This window comes from Haliotis rufescens, unplaced genomic scaffold (genome assembly GCF_023055435.1).
Source record: "Haliotis rufescens isolate VD_foot unplaced genomic scaffold, xgHalRufe1.0.p SCAF_20, whole genome shotgun sequence".
Lineage (NCBI taxonomy): Eukaryota > Metazoa > Mollusca > Gastropoda > Lepetellida > Haliotidae > Haliotis > Haliotis rufescens.
Window position 1 is genome coordinate 874,137 of NW_025963891.1, and position 14,280 is coordinate 888,416.

The 14,280-nt window shown below is 41.3% G+C and overlaps 1 protein-coding gene across 2 annotated transcripts in view; it reads right to left on the minus strand.

Annotated features, from left to right (window-relative positions):
- The window catches only part of LOC124151049 (short-chain dehydrogenase/reductase family 42E member 1-like), a 314,896-nt gene that overhangs the window by 68,126 nt on the left and 232,490 nt on the right, over positions 1-14,280 (minus strand). For both annotated transcript variants that reach the window (XM_048400730.1, XM_046523340.2), the window contains 2 exons: positions 8,125-8,240; positions 4,058-4,216 (listed from right to left, as the gene is read on the minus strand). In XM_048400730.1, coding sequence (XP_048256687.1) covers positions 4,058-4,216; positions 8,125-8,240 — 275 coding nt within the window. The remainder of the gene's footprint in view (positions 1-4,057; positions 4,217-8,124; positions 8,241-14,280) is intronic.

Below are 14,280 nucleotides of genomic sequence, written 5' to 3' on the forward strand. Positions count from 1 at the left end.
CATGTTTCTAAATGTTCGACTTAAAATAGACATCTTGTTGGAGCAACTGTCAGGTAATACCCATTAGAGACTTGTAATCTATATGTTCCAGTTTAACTTGGTGATAAAAGTGTGAAAAAAACAACCTATCAGTTGACAAATATGGCTGCTGTTTCTAACATTGAAACCACCACAAAGACTACTGCATGTGATCAAGTTCAGCTCATGTATGCCCGACCACTACAAACTTGAACTGCCTTTGATGCACATGGGATGTTACAAATCTCATCTATTGTTGGAGAAATGAAACATCACATATGTGTGTGTTTTTTCGGTTTTTTTTTTGTGTTTATGTGTTTAAAGAAATATTCCAGCTATATGATGGCCGCCTGTAAATAATTGATCCAGTGATAGATATTATGAAGAATGCCAGAGTACAATGACATGCATCAACGAAGTAGACCGAGGCTGACCACACAATCCATTAAGTCACCTCCTCGACCAGCTAAGGTTGCTGGGGACCGAATCTAACCCAGAATCCCATGGGATGCTTGTATGTAGAGATACGTCTGATGTACCAGTCTGAGGGAGCCCATAATCCAATCAATCATATGTCAGACCTAATCTGTTGAGTCATCAGTATCAGATTAAGATAATCCAGGTCTAGAATCTCTAAGGGCGGTGTATTTGGTGAGCTTGAGTTGAGCAACACTCAGCAAGCAGGTATTTTCAACATCTGATACACAAGATGCAGAGGTTCCATTGTATCATGGAACACGCTATTACTCAGGCACCGGTAGACCACTTGATCATGCGATCAGGCTCAGTGTCTCATGGTCAATAATCTGTTAGGTCAGTGTTACGTTCGTGCGGCATTCTTCACTCTCTGCACTTTTGCTGACATGCATGTGCTTCTGAGACAATGAAGGGGCAAGGCTTGTCCTGCTGGAGATACACATGGTATCCAGTTTGTCCAGCGTGATAAACATGGGGTCCTGCTGGAGACACACATGGTATCCAGTTTGTCCAGCGTGATAAACATGGGGTCCTGCTGGAGACACACATGGTATCCAGTTTGTCCAGCGTGATAAACATGGGGTCCTGCTGGAGACACACATGGTATCCAGTTTGTCCAGCGTGATAAACATGGGGTCCTGCTGGAGACACACATGGTATCCAGTTTGTCCAGCGTGATAAACATGGGGTCCTGCTGGAGACACACATGGTATCCAGTTTGTCCAGCGTGATAAACATGGGGTCCTGCTGGAGACACACATGGTATCCAGTTTGTCCAGCGTGATAAACATGGGGTCCTGCTGGAGACACACATGGTATCCAGTTTGTCCAGCGTGATAAACATGGGGTCCCAGGTTTATTTGTACTGACACTGAAAGGATACCAGGTTTCATTCACTGATAAACAAAATGTACCAGGGTTGTTGTGTTTGGTAAACAAAGAGTTCCAGGCTCGTGTGTTTGGTAAACAAAGAGTTCCAGGCTTGTGTGTTTGGTAAACAAAGAGTTCCAGGCTTGTGTGTTTGGTAAACAAAGAGTTCCAGGGTTGTGTGTTTGGTAAACAGAGCTCCAGGGTTGTTGTGTTTGGTAAACAGAGTTCCAGGGTTGTGTGTTTGGTAAACAGAGCTCCAGGGTTGTGTGTTTGGTAAACAGAGCTCCAGGCTTGTGTGTTTGGTAAACAGAGCTCCAGGGTTGTTGTGTTTGGTAAACAGAGTTCCAGGCTTGTGTGTTTGGTAAACAAAGAGATCCAGGGTTGTGTTTGGTAAACAAAGAGATCCAGAGTTGTGTTTGGTAAACAAAGAGATCCAGGGTTGTGTTTGGTAAACAAAGAGATCCAGGGTTGTGTTTGGTAAACAAAGAGCTCCAGGGTTGTGTTTGGTAAACAAAGAGCTCCAGGGTTGTGTTTGGCAAACAAAGAGCTCCACGGTTGTGTTTGGTAAACAAAGAGCTCCACGGTTATTGTGTTTGGTTAAAAAAGAGATCCAGGGTTCTTCTGCTCTGCACATTAATCAATCAAATTCATCATGTGACAATTTATTATTAACTTGCAGGAAGACAATGTGGTCTTTTGAGTGGTGTTCTGAAGAAATATCGGCATATATTCAATTAGAATGCGCCCCATGACTGGTGTAGTAACAATATGATCTCTGTGATAGTTAATGCATGTAAGTAATTCATTAGAAAAATGTCAAAAATTGTGATTTGGGGAGGCAAGTGTAATAATGTCATTTTAGGCTCAAAAGCGGTATTATCAAGCCAAAAGTGTACTGGTGGCATCTCTGTAAAGGGCACCAGGTTTGACTTAATACCCACAGGGTACCAGGTTTGACTGACACCCGCAGGGCACCAGGTTTGACTGACACCCACAGGGCACCAGGTTTGACTTAATACCCACAGGGTACCAGGTTTGACTGACGCCCGCAGGGCACCAGGTTTGACTGACACCCACAGGGCACCAGGTTTGACTTAATACCCACAGGGTACCAGGTTTGACTGACGCCCGCAGGGCACCAGGTTTGACTGACACCCACAGGGTACCAGGTTTGTCTTAATACCCACAGGGTACCAGGTTTGACTAACGCCCGCAGGGCACCAGGTTTGACTGACACCCACAGGGCACCAGGTTTGACTTAATACCCACAGGGTACCAGGTTTGACTGACGCCCACAGGGCACCAGGTTTGACTTAATACCCACAGGGTACCAGGTTTGACTGATGCCCACAGAGCACCAGGTTTGACTTAATACCCACAGGGTACCAGGTTTGACTGACACCCACAGGGTACCAGGTTTGACTGACAACCGCAGGGCACCAGGTTTGACTGACACCCACAGGGCACCAGGTTTGACTGACGCCCACAGGGCACCAGGTTTGACTGACACCCACAAGGCACCAGGTTTGACTTAATACCCACAGGGTACCAGGTTTGACTGAAGCCCACAGGGCACCAGGTTTGACTGACACCCACAGGGCACCAGGTTTGACTGACGCCCGCAGGGCACCAGGTTTGACTGATACACATATAAACATCCAGTTTGGTTCCCAGTTGACAAACAACAACTTGGTAATCAGCCAATCAGTTATCTTACCTCAATAACATACAAACATTACTATATCAGTGTCACTTACATACTAAACCTGATCCGTCAATTTGATATTCATGGAAATTGATGTATTAGAATATGATGAAGTTGAAGGGGATAGTTATTTCACAGCCTAATTCTGAAATTAAGTTTTATAGCACATCAAAACAAGGTCCCACTATAGTATTCACATCTCTCAAACCCCACCTCAATCATCCAATGGTAACAAAATAATATAACCTTGAGGTGTTGTGCTCAACTGGTACCTCTTGATCTGTCACATACTGGTTGTGTTAACAGGACACACACTATAAGACTCATCACACTGATCCAGCTACAGTACATGCATGGCTGCTGACATGCACTCAGTTTCCTGTAGCTCACACACGTCATGGCCTTCAACTTGTTCATGTTATCTTGTTTTCAACTCAGAGAAAGTTAATTAACATATCACAATGAAAACTAACATGATCAATGTTTCACTGGATCTTTAAAAGTTCAGAATATTGTGACTGTGAGATTGTTCGATTTAATGGAGTAGTAAATTATATATTGTCAATGCAAGAGAATGACTAGTCTAGATTATCCACCGTAACAGATTCCATTTGGCATAAAGAGCAAAGTTCAAGGTGGAAACTGGGTACAAAATACTTAAAAAGAGAGCAACAGTAGGGTATGTAATCATAATACACTCTTGCTGCCATATTACACACTGATACAGGACACATTGCCATGCACGTTTTCAATTCACATTTGTTTCAGGTCTGGCAACCATAATGAATTTTCAATTTTGATCCTTTGAAAAAACCTAAATGTCCTGACTGTCGGAAAGGACTACACCAAGTTTCACATCAGTTCATTAAGCAGTGATGAAGAAATTGTAAATGTGTCTTTCCTTTCTATGGATACTGATGTCTATAGACGTCTCTTTGGGCAAGTTGAGTTTAAAAAGATGAATAAGAAAAAATGTGTTCCACTGACCACAATCCTGGGGATATGTCTCTGCTCCCCGGGTCCGTATACACCAGCCAGTCTAAGAGCACATGTATGCAACACACTGCCATCTGCTGTCTGGGAACCATTGGCGCCAAGAACCTTCTTCTCGGAATGCATCTTCGTCAGTGAATAATATTCTGTGAACTAGGATGCAGAAAAGAAGCAAAGTGTGAATAACATATTGAATATGTATGTTCAATTTCACATTAAATCCCCAAGACACTTTGTGATATTTTTTGGCATGACATACAAGGGAATTATCTTGCAATATGGATAACAACTTCTTTAATACTGTAAAGGCCATGTTTCGGTATTAAAGATGTTGTTATCCATAAATTGTGTCTACTTTGTCATCTGTCAACTTCTAAGTAATGCCTATCAAACAATTCTAATAAATTCTTAAAAATATATATAAGTGAACAATAATAACTACACGACTGTTTATTATACTTATGAAACTGAACACAAAAAAACTGTAGACAACTGTACAAAATTGGTGACAGAATTCAGCGCAATAATTCAACACAAGTCCTGCCCATTTTTTTATCATTATTAGTGGGTGTGGCCTATGTATTTTTCTGGTTTAAGGAAACATAAATGCAAAAAGCAAAAGGCTCGGTTAGCCAATCAAATGCCATGGAATCATTTGCAATTCATTTATAAGTTCTAGACATTGATAATTCATATAGCCACTCCCTCAACACCTGATGCACAACATGCTAACAAACACAACATCCTACAACTCCAATGTCTAAGCATCTACTTCCTTTGTTCTATCCCCTTGATCTTTCAGTGACTGAATTGAGGTGAGATGGGGTGAAATGGGGTTTAATGTCGCCTCAAATATTATTGCAATGTGTCTGTCTGTCTGTCTGCATGTACTAGTCCGGACTAATTCCGATTTTATAGTGTTAGCACACTGTGATACCATGCCACAGTTTTAACATGAATACCCCACTCAGACACAGTATACTGACTCCGAGCCGACCAATCCTTGTTTTAGCCCCTTAATGCCAAGCACCAGGGAGGGAAAAAACAACTACCATCTCTTAACATCTTTTGGTATGACGCACCCAGGGATCAAACCCCAGACCTTCCTCTTTCCGGGCGGATGCTCTACCATTAGACCACTGGTTCTGACTGAAGTGCAGTGACCTCCAAACAATTCTTGCAATACAGTGAAGGTCATTCAGAAATCAGTAATTACAACAAATTACATGATATCATTACAGAATCCAAATCCCTCTGGAGTCTGGGTTGTGAAGATTCTCTCCCAGATGGATTTGGATTAGTATCACATTATCTGGCATCTCAGGAGATCGTCCGTATTCAATCGAGCTGCAAGTATAATGTCTTGCAAGGGGGTACGATTATCTAGAAATTCCCTGTACAAAGATCTCATCTTGAATTAAAATGTCTATTGCCAGCCTGCCCAGACGGCCTGCTGACTGAAGTCAGAGAAATTAGTTGTGACAATATTGTCTCCGCACCTAATATCACTTCAATTACAATATTTATGATATAGGTATGGTAACGAAATGATGGCGACATAGTCTAGCTTTTGATGCTTGTCTGACTGACGAACATTATGAAGGATGTCAAAATATCTCATAAATATCTGTGAGATATCAAAGGTATTAGGAGCAGATGGCATCTATTTTCAAATTAGGCCTTGTTGACGAGACATCAAAGGAGCAAAAAATACATTTATTCATAGCTATTAGGTCTCTTCAGCGGTCACTCTTTAACATTATGTTTGGATTAAGTCTGTCAATATGTAAACTAATTCTATATTTTAGACACCTATATTCATTAGCCTGTGTTAAAAATTAATGATGAAAGAAATGAAATATATGGTTGTCTAGAGATTCATTCTGTGACTTCTACAAGGCAAAGCGATTGGGGGGATGTGTGGCAGAGTCGTCTAAGGTGCTGCAATTTGCTGTGCAGAGTTGCATCCCTTGATCATGTAAGAAACCTATGATTGTGCGTTTGAATCCCAGTTGAATTATGTTTCTAGGTTTGTCAGCACCATACCCATGCTTGTGGGTATAGAATCTTCTGAGACCTGCAACACTCTGGGGTTTTCTCCCACATTAAGCTCACACACCATGACATAACTGGAATACTTTTCAATGTGGTGTTAAACCAAACTCATTCACTCACTCACTCACTCACTCACTCAAAAGTGATATGTTGGATGAGTTTTTTGGTGATTACAAAGTGAAACAGAGTTTATCAAACATTTGCAAGGCCGGTTTAGTCACTATCTGAAGCATGGCAGTCGTAAAGCCTTGTATCATGTGTCCACCACAGGCCTGAATGACTGCATAACACCTCCTGCCCATGGAACCAGGAAGCGTCGGAGGACACCTTGTGGAATGATGGCCCATCCTCCTGAAGAACTTGGTGTAATTGTTGAAGATTCTGTGGTCCTGCTAAATATTGACATCAACGCCTTCCAGCTCATCTCACAGGTAGTCAATTGGATTGACGATCAAAGCCTCCAGCTCATCCCACAGGAGGTCAATTGGATTGACGATCAATGCCTCCAGCTCATCTCACAGGAGGTCAATTGGATTGACGATCAAAGCCTTCCAGCTCATCCCACAGGAGGTCAATTGGATATACGATCAAAGCCTTCCAGCTCATCCAACAGGTGGTCAATTGGATTGACGATCAAAGCCTTCCAGCTCATCCCACAGGAGGTCAATTGGATTGACGGTCAATGCCTTCCAGCTCATCCCACAGGTGGTCAATTGGATTGACGAGTGGGGGGAGTATTATTATGTTGTAAGAGGGCGCTTGGTGCTTGGAAGCATTGATCGTCAATCCAATTGACTACCTGTGAGATAAGCTGGAAGGCGTTGATCGATATGAACAAGATCTGTTCTTCACCAATGCTCCTCGCATCAAGACACTTTCTGAACCGAATCTCATTGTACATGTTTGTGTAACGCTCATTCTGTCGCTGATACAAACAGGTCAGACCATCTCTGAATGAAAGGGAACTCATCATTAAACCAAACACTGCACCAACATGGCCATCTTCCTGAGGCATGGGAGTTGACTGACTATAAAAGTCCAGTTTCCACCCTTGCCAAACTAGTAATAGCCACTGGTGGCACGATGGAGCCCAGAAATTCCAGCCTAGTTCAGCAAGGGTGGAAATTGGAATTTTACAGTCAGTTAACTCTCTTGCCTTGGGAAGACGCAACATTGCAGAAACTACTGATGATGTCATCGACACAATTGCAGGTGCTCATTACGTTCCACTTAAATGTAAGCCCTTCCCTACTGGATTCTGGCAACTTGTAAACAGGACGTAAACTAGAAATTTGTGTTGAAGTTTATTTAAGCATTGGCTTTGTATTCTGGTTCATTGAGGTGTGATAAAAAAAAAAATGGCGCGCAAACTGTATCATGAGTATGGTGCTGACAAACCTAGAAACATAAGCCCGGCGAATCAGGGATTATGATGATAGGTTTCAGGCATGCCTAAGGGTCACAACTCTGCACAGTGAATTCTGGTGCCTTAGACAACTGAACCAGCCATTCTCCCATCACGGCTTAAAACATTCCTTTAGACCTAAAAAGTCATTTATCACCCAGCCTTGGCCAAGAAGGATAGATCAAGACATCAATACATCTCAACACATCATGAATGTGATGCAATGCAAATACAGCCAGGCACCAGTCTATACAACCATACTGCAGTACATGATACATTCGTAAGGCTGTCGGCAGGGTATGAGATAACTTAGTTCACTAGTAAATAAGTGACATCATGAATGTGATGCAATGCAAATACAGCCAGGCACCAGTCTATGCAACTACACTGCAGTACATGATACATTTGTAAGGCTGTCGGCAGGGTATGAGATAATTCGGTTCACTCACAAATTAGTGACATCATGAATGATGGAGCAAGTAAAGGGAGAGGGTTGTTTGGGGGGATATCTACCTTTACTAATTACAAGAAAAATGTCATCTGAATGGAATTTTAGATGCAAATTGTGAATACGTCCACAGATCTAGTGATTGTTTCTTACCTTGTCCTCTGTGAGATAGGGCAGACTCTCATCTCCGTCGCGGATCTCCTGCCCCCCGAAGACAACATTGTAGGTGCTGGTGTACACCAGTCTCGTCACATTGCAGTCACGGCAGGCTGAAAGTACAGTTGGCATTTAAAGGGAGAATCAGTGAAAATGACTTAGCCCTAATTTCAATACTACTGCTGAAATATAATCAACTGTACCTACATAGGGAATCAAACTCTGGTGTTTGGAGGACATAACTGAACCACTTGACTACCCAACTGATGCCATGAGTCCATTTTAAAACAATGGTATCAGTATAAAAAAATACTAACAAATTTGATTAACGTGCGCATCACTCTAAGAGATGTCAGCAAATAAGTTCCGACCTCAGATTCGGTCTTGTTGGGATTAGTAAAACTAGTATGTTGGTTAGGGATAAGACAACCTTTCCATGTAAGACAATGCCACCTGGTGTCCCTTCAACAAACTAAAATCGCTACCTTGGAAGAGATGTAATAAATACTGACACAGTCCATTACACATTGAAGTCCCGTTAATCCAACATGGTTGGTAAAATGAAAATGCATATGATTATGTGGGATTAACAAAATTAAGTAGTATCAACGTTCGTGACTACACGATACATAATGATATAAACACGTAATAAAAAAATGAAAAATGAAATATTCATATTGTTATGTTACATTTTTAGCGGAATATGTTTTCTAATCATGCAACCTCTGAGGTTAACACAAAACAACTGTTGACTGATTAAAAATTACTTTTGAAAGCACAGTCTGGAATGGAAGTTACCAGTTTGAAACTATAGTGCAGGGAAGCTCAAGAAAGCTGCTTTCTTAGCGGCTTATGTTGACTTCCTGTTAGTCATTTCATTGGTTTGCAAAAGGTGGATCTGACGTGACCTGTAATGGGATGTCATCAGTGTTGCGAGAACTTGTATCTGATTTTTATGAGATTGAGGTAATCTAAGCATGTGATATTATTAAAACATTAATTCTTTATTGTTAAGCAAGTTTATCTCTGCAGCCGTGGTAATATGCAGCTACTAGTTGACTTGTCTCGCAACAAAACACAGGTCTGTGTACTCGCGGGCAGTTGACCACGGAGTACACTGATCACTGTGTCAGATAAACGAGACTGATTAATGATTGAGCTCGGTAATTTGCTGTAAATTAGGTCGGAGTGTCGGAGTCGAGTGCAAGACTATCAGATAAAGGGGTCTAAATAGCACTTTAAACAAACCCTTTCACCCACTACCCCAGAACACATCTTACACAATATGACACGGGGCACCCCTTTAAACAAACCCATTCAATCACTACCCCAGAACACATCTTACATAATATGAAACAGGGTGCCCCTTTAATGAAACCCATTCAATCACTACCCCAGAACACATCTTACATAATATGAAACAGGGTGCCCCTTTAATGAAACCCATTCAATCACTACCCCAGAACACATCTTACATAATATGAAACAGGGTGCCCCTTTAATGAAACCCATTCAACCACTACCCCAGAACACATCTTACATAATATGAAACAGGGCGCCCCTTTAATGAAGCCAATTCAATCACAACCCCTGAACACATCTTACATAATATGACACAAGGCACCCCTTTAATGAAGCCAATTCAATCACAACACCAGAACACATCTTACATAATATGTCACGTGGGGCCCCTTTAGTGAATCCAATTCAATCACTACCCCAGAACTTATTTTACACAAAGTGGCAGAGCCCTTTTAATGAAACCCAAACCATCTTTATCTTGAACACATTTTTAAAGCTACATGCACTGTGATGAAACACTACAGCTACATCACAATGGCTGAGTCCCTTTAATGCCAAACCTTCTTTGTACGTTGCAACACCATGTACAAGAAAGTGTTTTACAACAATGCTCGGTCAGTGAAACACAGCTAACGGAAATTGGACAAGTCTCTAAAGACCGGCTCTCCTCATCAGGGTATGAAGAGCATGGGCTAATCAGGTACTAGATTTCTCCGCAGGAAAAAACTCAAATCAATGTCTGTAATACAGTGATCATCAAAGTAGACAACAAGTTGGATCACAGGGAGACCCTGGCTGGAAATGACCTTTCTTGTCGTAATTATCAAGCTTGGAGAATTGGCTAGCTTTACAGGATGCTGAGCTTTTCTTGGGATGAGAACTGAGAAACTTGGCTGCTGGGATGAAAAGAGATTTAAAGGGGCGTTCTCTCAATTTCGACCTCTTTTCAGTTGTAGTAATTTGCACAATTCAACTGAGGGCTGCTTGGTTGAAATTTCCTACAGTTTTGTCAGTTTTAACCACTTTTAAGTTCAGTAAACTACGGTTATAACACACTCAAAGGGGCCACTAATTTGTGAAAATCAGGGGTAGAATAGGTCATCAGCAACCCATGCTTGCCGTAAATGGCAGCTGTGCTTGTCATAAGGGCCAACTAACAGGATCGGGTAGTCAGGCTCGGTGACTTGTTTGATGCACGTCATCACATCCCAATTGCATGAAATGGTGCTCATGATGTCAATCACTGGATTGTCTGGTCCAGACTTGATTATTTACAGCTGGAATATTGCTGAGAGCGGTGTTAAACAACAAACAAACTAAAACTGATTTATACACAGGATATCTACAGCAAATGGAAGGGATCAAAACACAGTCTGTTATATCTGTCAGTTAGTTATAAGCATGTTCCTTATAAACATAGTTTACTGTATCTGATATGTACTACTCCAAAGACTGTCCCTATGACTACAGTTCATCTGTCATGGCCATGGTGTTCTTAAACTTATTTTGAGTAGTATATCTACATTTGCACTCTAATGAAATTTAAAGAGGTTTCCTCACAAATTTGGCCTCTATCGTGAATAATTGTAGTTGCAGAATAGCTTGTACTTAAAAATATTAACACAAATAAATCAATACCGTCATTACAGATGAAAGGGTTCTATTGTCATTGAGTTTACAAAGTTTTATCATACAACAATTTTATCACAAGAGAATAAACAGCCAAATTGAGATACCTTTTTACACAAAAATTACACCTAATTTTGTATAATAAACAACTTTGTCATTTTTGAAATCAGAGTACTTTAACCATTAATTTTACATTAAAACCAGTCTTAATGCCACTCATTATCTCAACAAACATCACAAAACTATTTTACGATTTCATTAAGTCATCATTATCACTTAATACACAATAAAAATCGGCAACATCGTGGTACAATGTATTTATATTCCCTAACAACTATTTCCATCAGAAGCAATGCCTAGTGTGAAGGGCTACAATTATTAGTCCATCTTGCCCTGGGGGACCGTGGACCCCAGATGGCGATCTATCGGCCACAAGTCCCCTACAGACAGACACAATAGCTCAGAAACTATAAACATACGACTAAGGAAGACATTCTTCCATTGGAAGCCACTGAGGCCATTCCTAGTCCATTTATAATTCAACATCTTCTCGTCCAGTCCTCGTGAACAAATGATGATTTATTTGAACATCACATTTCCTGGTAATTTTCTCGGGTTTTCATCGAGTCAATTGGTCCCAACATGCAATCAGGTATGGTCCGAAATTGTAAACATATCGGCCTTGGGTATTAATATACCTCTGATGTACATGCCATACAATAAAGTGGGTGATGCTGAAGTGGATGCACAGCTGATATAGTTAACCTTCATGTACATTTCTGAAAGGGGTTGCCTGGTGATCGGAGGAGCATTCATTAGATTGTCATCCCAAAGACTCAAGTTCTTTACATTGAGTGCAACCCATTCTTCATATTCACTTCCTGACAGGTGCACCGGTGGGGCAGGATACGCTATCTTTTCACAAACACCTGGTATCATCACTGTTTAAAAGTGATTCATAATTATAAACACATGCTTATGATACAGTCAGAACAATGCAAGGGACTTTTAATAGGGATTTCTTATGATTAGGGAATATTTTTTAATTTTTTTATTATTAGTATAATTATTATTATTGGTGTTATTGTTGTTGTTGTTGTTGTTAATATGATGTTAAGCTTTAGAATGAGACTAGACTCAGTACAATAGACAGTGCTAACAAGTTTGATTTAGGTCAGACGAGACACACTCAACTAATAAGATGTATCCCTAACTTGTAGTCAACTTTTATGTTAATTACACAGAGACCTCTTGGTTGCACACAACTCCTAGACTTTCTCTGGTAAAGGGCCCTTGACTGTTGAGCAGAGTCTCCCTTTAAGGCCTGTACAGATCGTGCTGACTGCACTGTAGATGTTTATATTGATCATCATCCTTGCCAACACAACAGATGTTTTTATGACAACACCAATACTGTGAGCTCACTGACTACGCTGACATAACACAGCTCCCACTGTCCACACATCCTGGTGGTCCGTGTGTTGTCATCTCCAGGGTAACACCTGCATCATCAACCGGGAATCACATCCAAGTCTCCATGAGGTTTGTCATGGGTCGCCCAGTTTCAGCCTCGGCCTCCATTTTGTAGTAGCCTCCGGGAGTGATACTGACACACTGTATCTGTTGACTGATTCACAGACATCATGACATTTGAACAAGCAGATGTACTTGAATCACACCAGTCCCCTGTAAGTAGGTGCAACATGCTGTGCAGAGTTATGTCCCTTTGCTGCTGCCAGGATTCCTTTGCCTTGTCATGGTTTGAATCCCTGAGTTGCCCCCGAGTTGCCCCTGTACTGACCCTTATGCCAGCAGTGTCACAATGTTTTTCTTCCAACATAAGGCTGATCCACTAGCCATGATGCTGATCCACTAGCCATGGTGCTGATCCACTATGCATGATGCTGATCCACAATCCTTGATGCTGATCGACTAGCCATGGTGCTGATCCACTATCAATGATGTTGATCCACTAGCCATGATGCTGATCCACTATCCATGATGCTGATCCACTATCAATGATGCTGATCCACTATCAATGATGCTGATCCACTAGCCATGTTGTTTATCCACTAGCCATGATACTGATCCACTATCCATGATGTAGATCCACAATCCTTGATGTAGATCTACTAGCCATGGTGCTGATCCACTATCAATGATGCTGATCCACTAGCCATGATGCTAATCCATTATCCATGATGCTGATCCACAATCCTTGATGTAGATCTACTGGCCATGGTGCTGACCCACTATCAATGATGCTGATCCACTAGCCATGCTGTTTATCCACTAGCCATGATGCTGATCCACTATCCATGATGCTGATCCACAATCCTTGATGTAGATCTACTAGCCATGGTGCTGATCCACTAGCCATGGTGCTAATCCATTATCCATGATGCTGATCTACTATCCTTGATGCTGATCCACTAGCTATGGTGCTGATCCACTATCTTTGATGTAGATCCACTATCCTTGATGCTGATCCACTGTCTATGGTGCTGATCCACTAGCCATGATGTTGGTATTCTACTGTTCAAAGCAGCATCAAATTTGTAACTAAATCAAATTCTCCAGGATATTCTGCTGCCACTCATGAGCTAAATGTTATCAATCACATGACCAATTTGTCCTAATGGGTACCAGTTCTACAGCTAGTTAGACTAACTAACCGACCACAACCTGACCTTCCAGACATGCCAGTCACACTCAGTAAGATAAGTGTGGAGTTAACAAAGGCAAACACAGTATCAATTAATTATTATGATAGTACAAAAATATTTTATTGTTCTTATCAAATTATTCCCCTAATCATACAAAATACACTAACATCACATGCACAGAGTAAATTAAAATACATATTTTACTATTATTCATATGGTTAATACAAAAAGGCATTTAAAAGTGAGAATGGTTTTACACCACTTTCATCAATATTCCAGCTATATCACGTCAGGGGACACCAAAAATAGGTTCCACACATTGTACCCACATCGGGAATCGAACCTGGGCCTTCGGCGTGACGAGCGAACGCTTTAACCACTAGGCTACCCGACCGCCCTGGCATTTAAAAGACAGACACAACTGTAATCCATACTTCCCATCCACTCCAGCCCTGGAACACAACCTCCTCCATACACCACCGTACCCCCAGCATCAAAGAGAAAGTAATGGGGAACACCAGAAAACAAAGCAGAGGCGGAAGAATATAATCGTAAA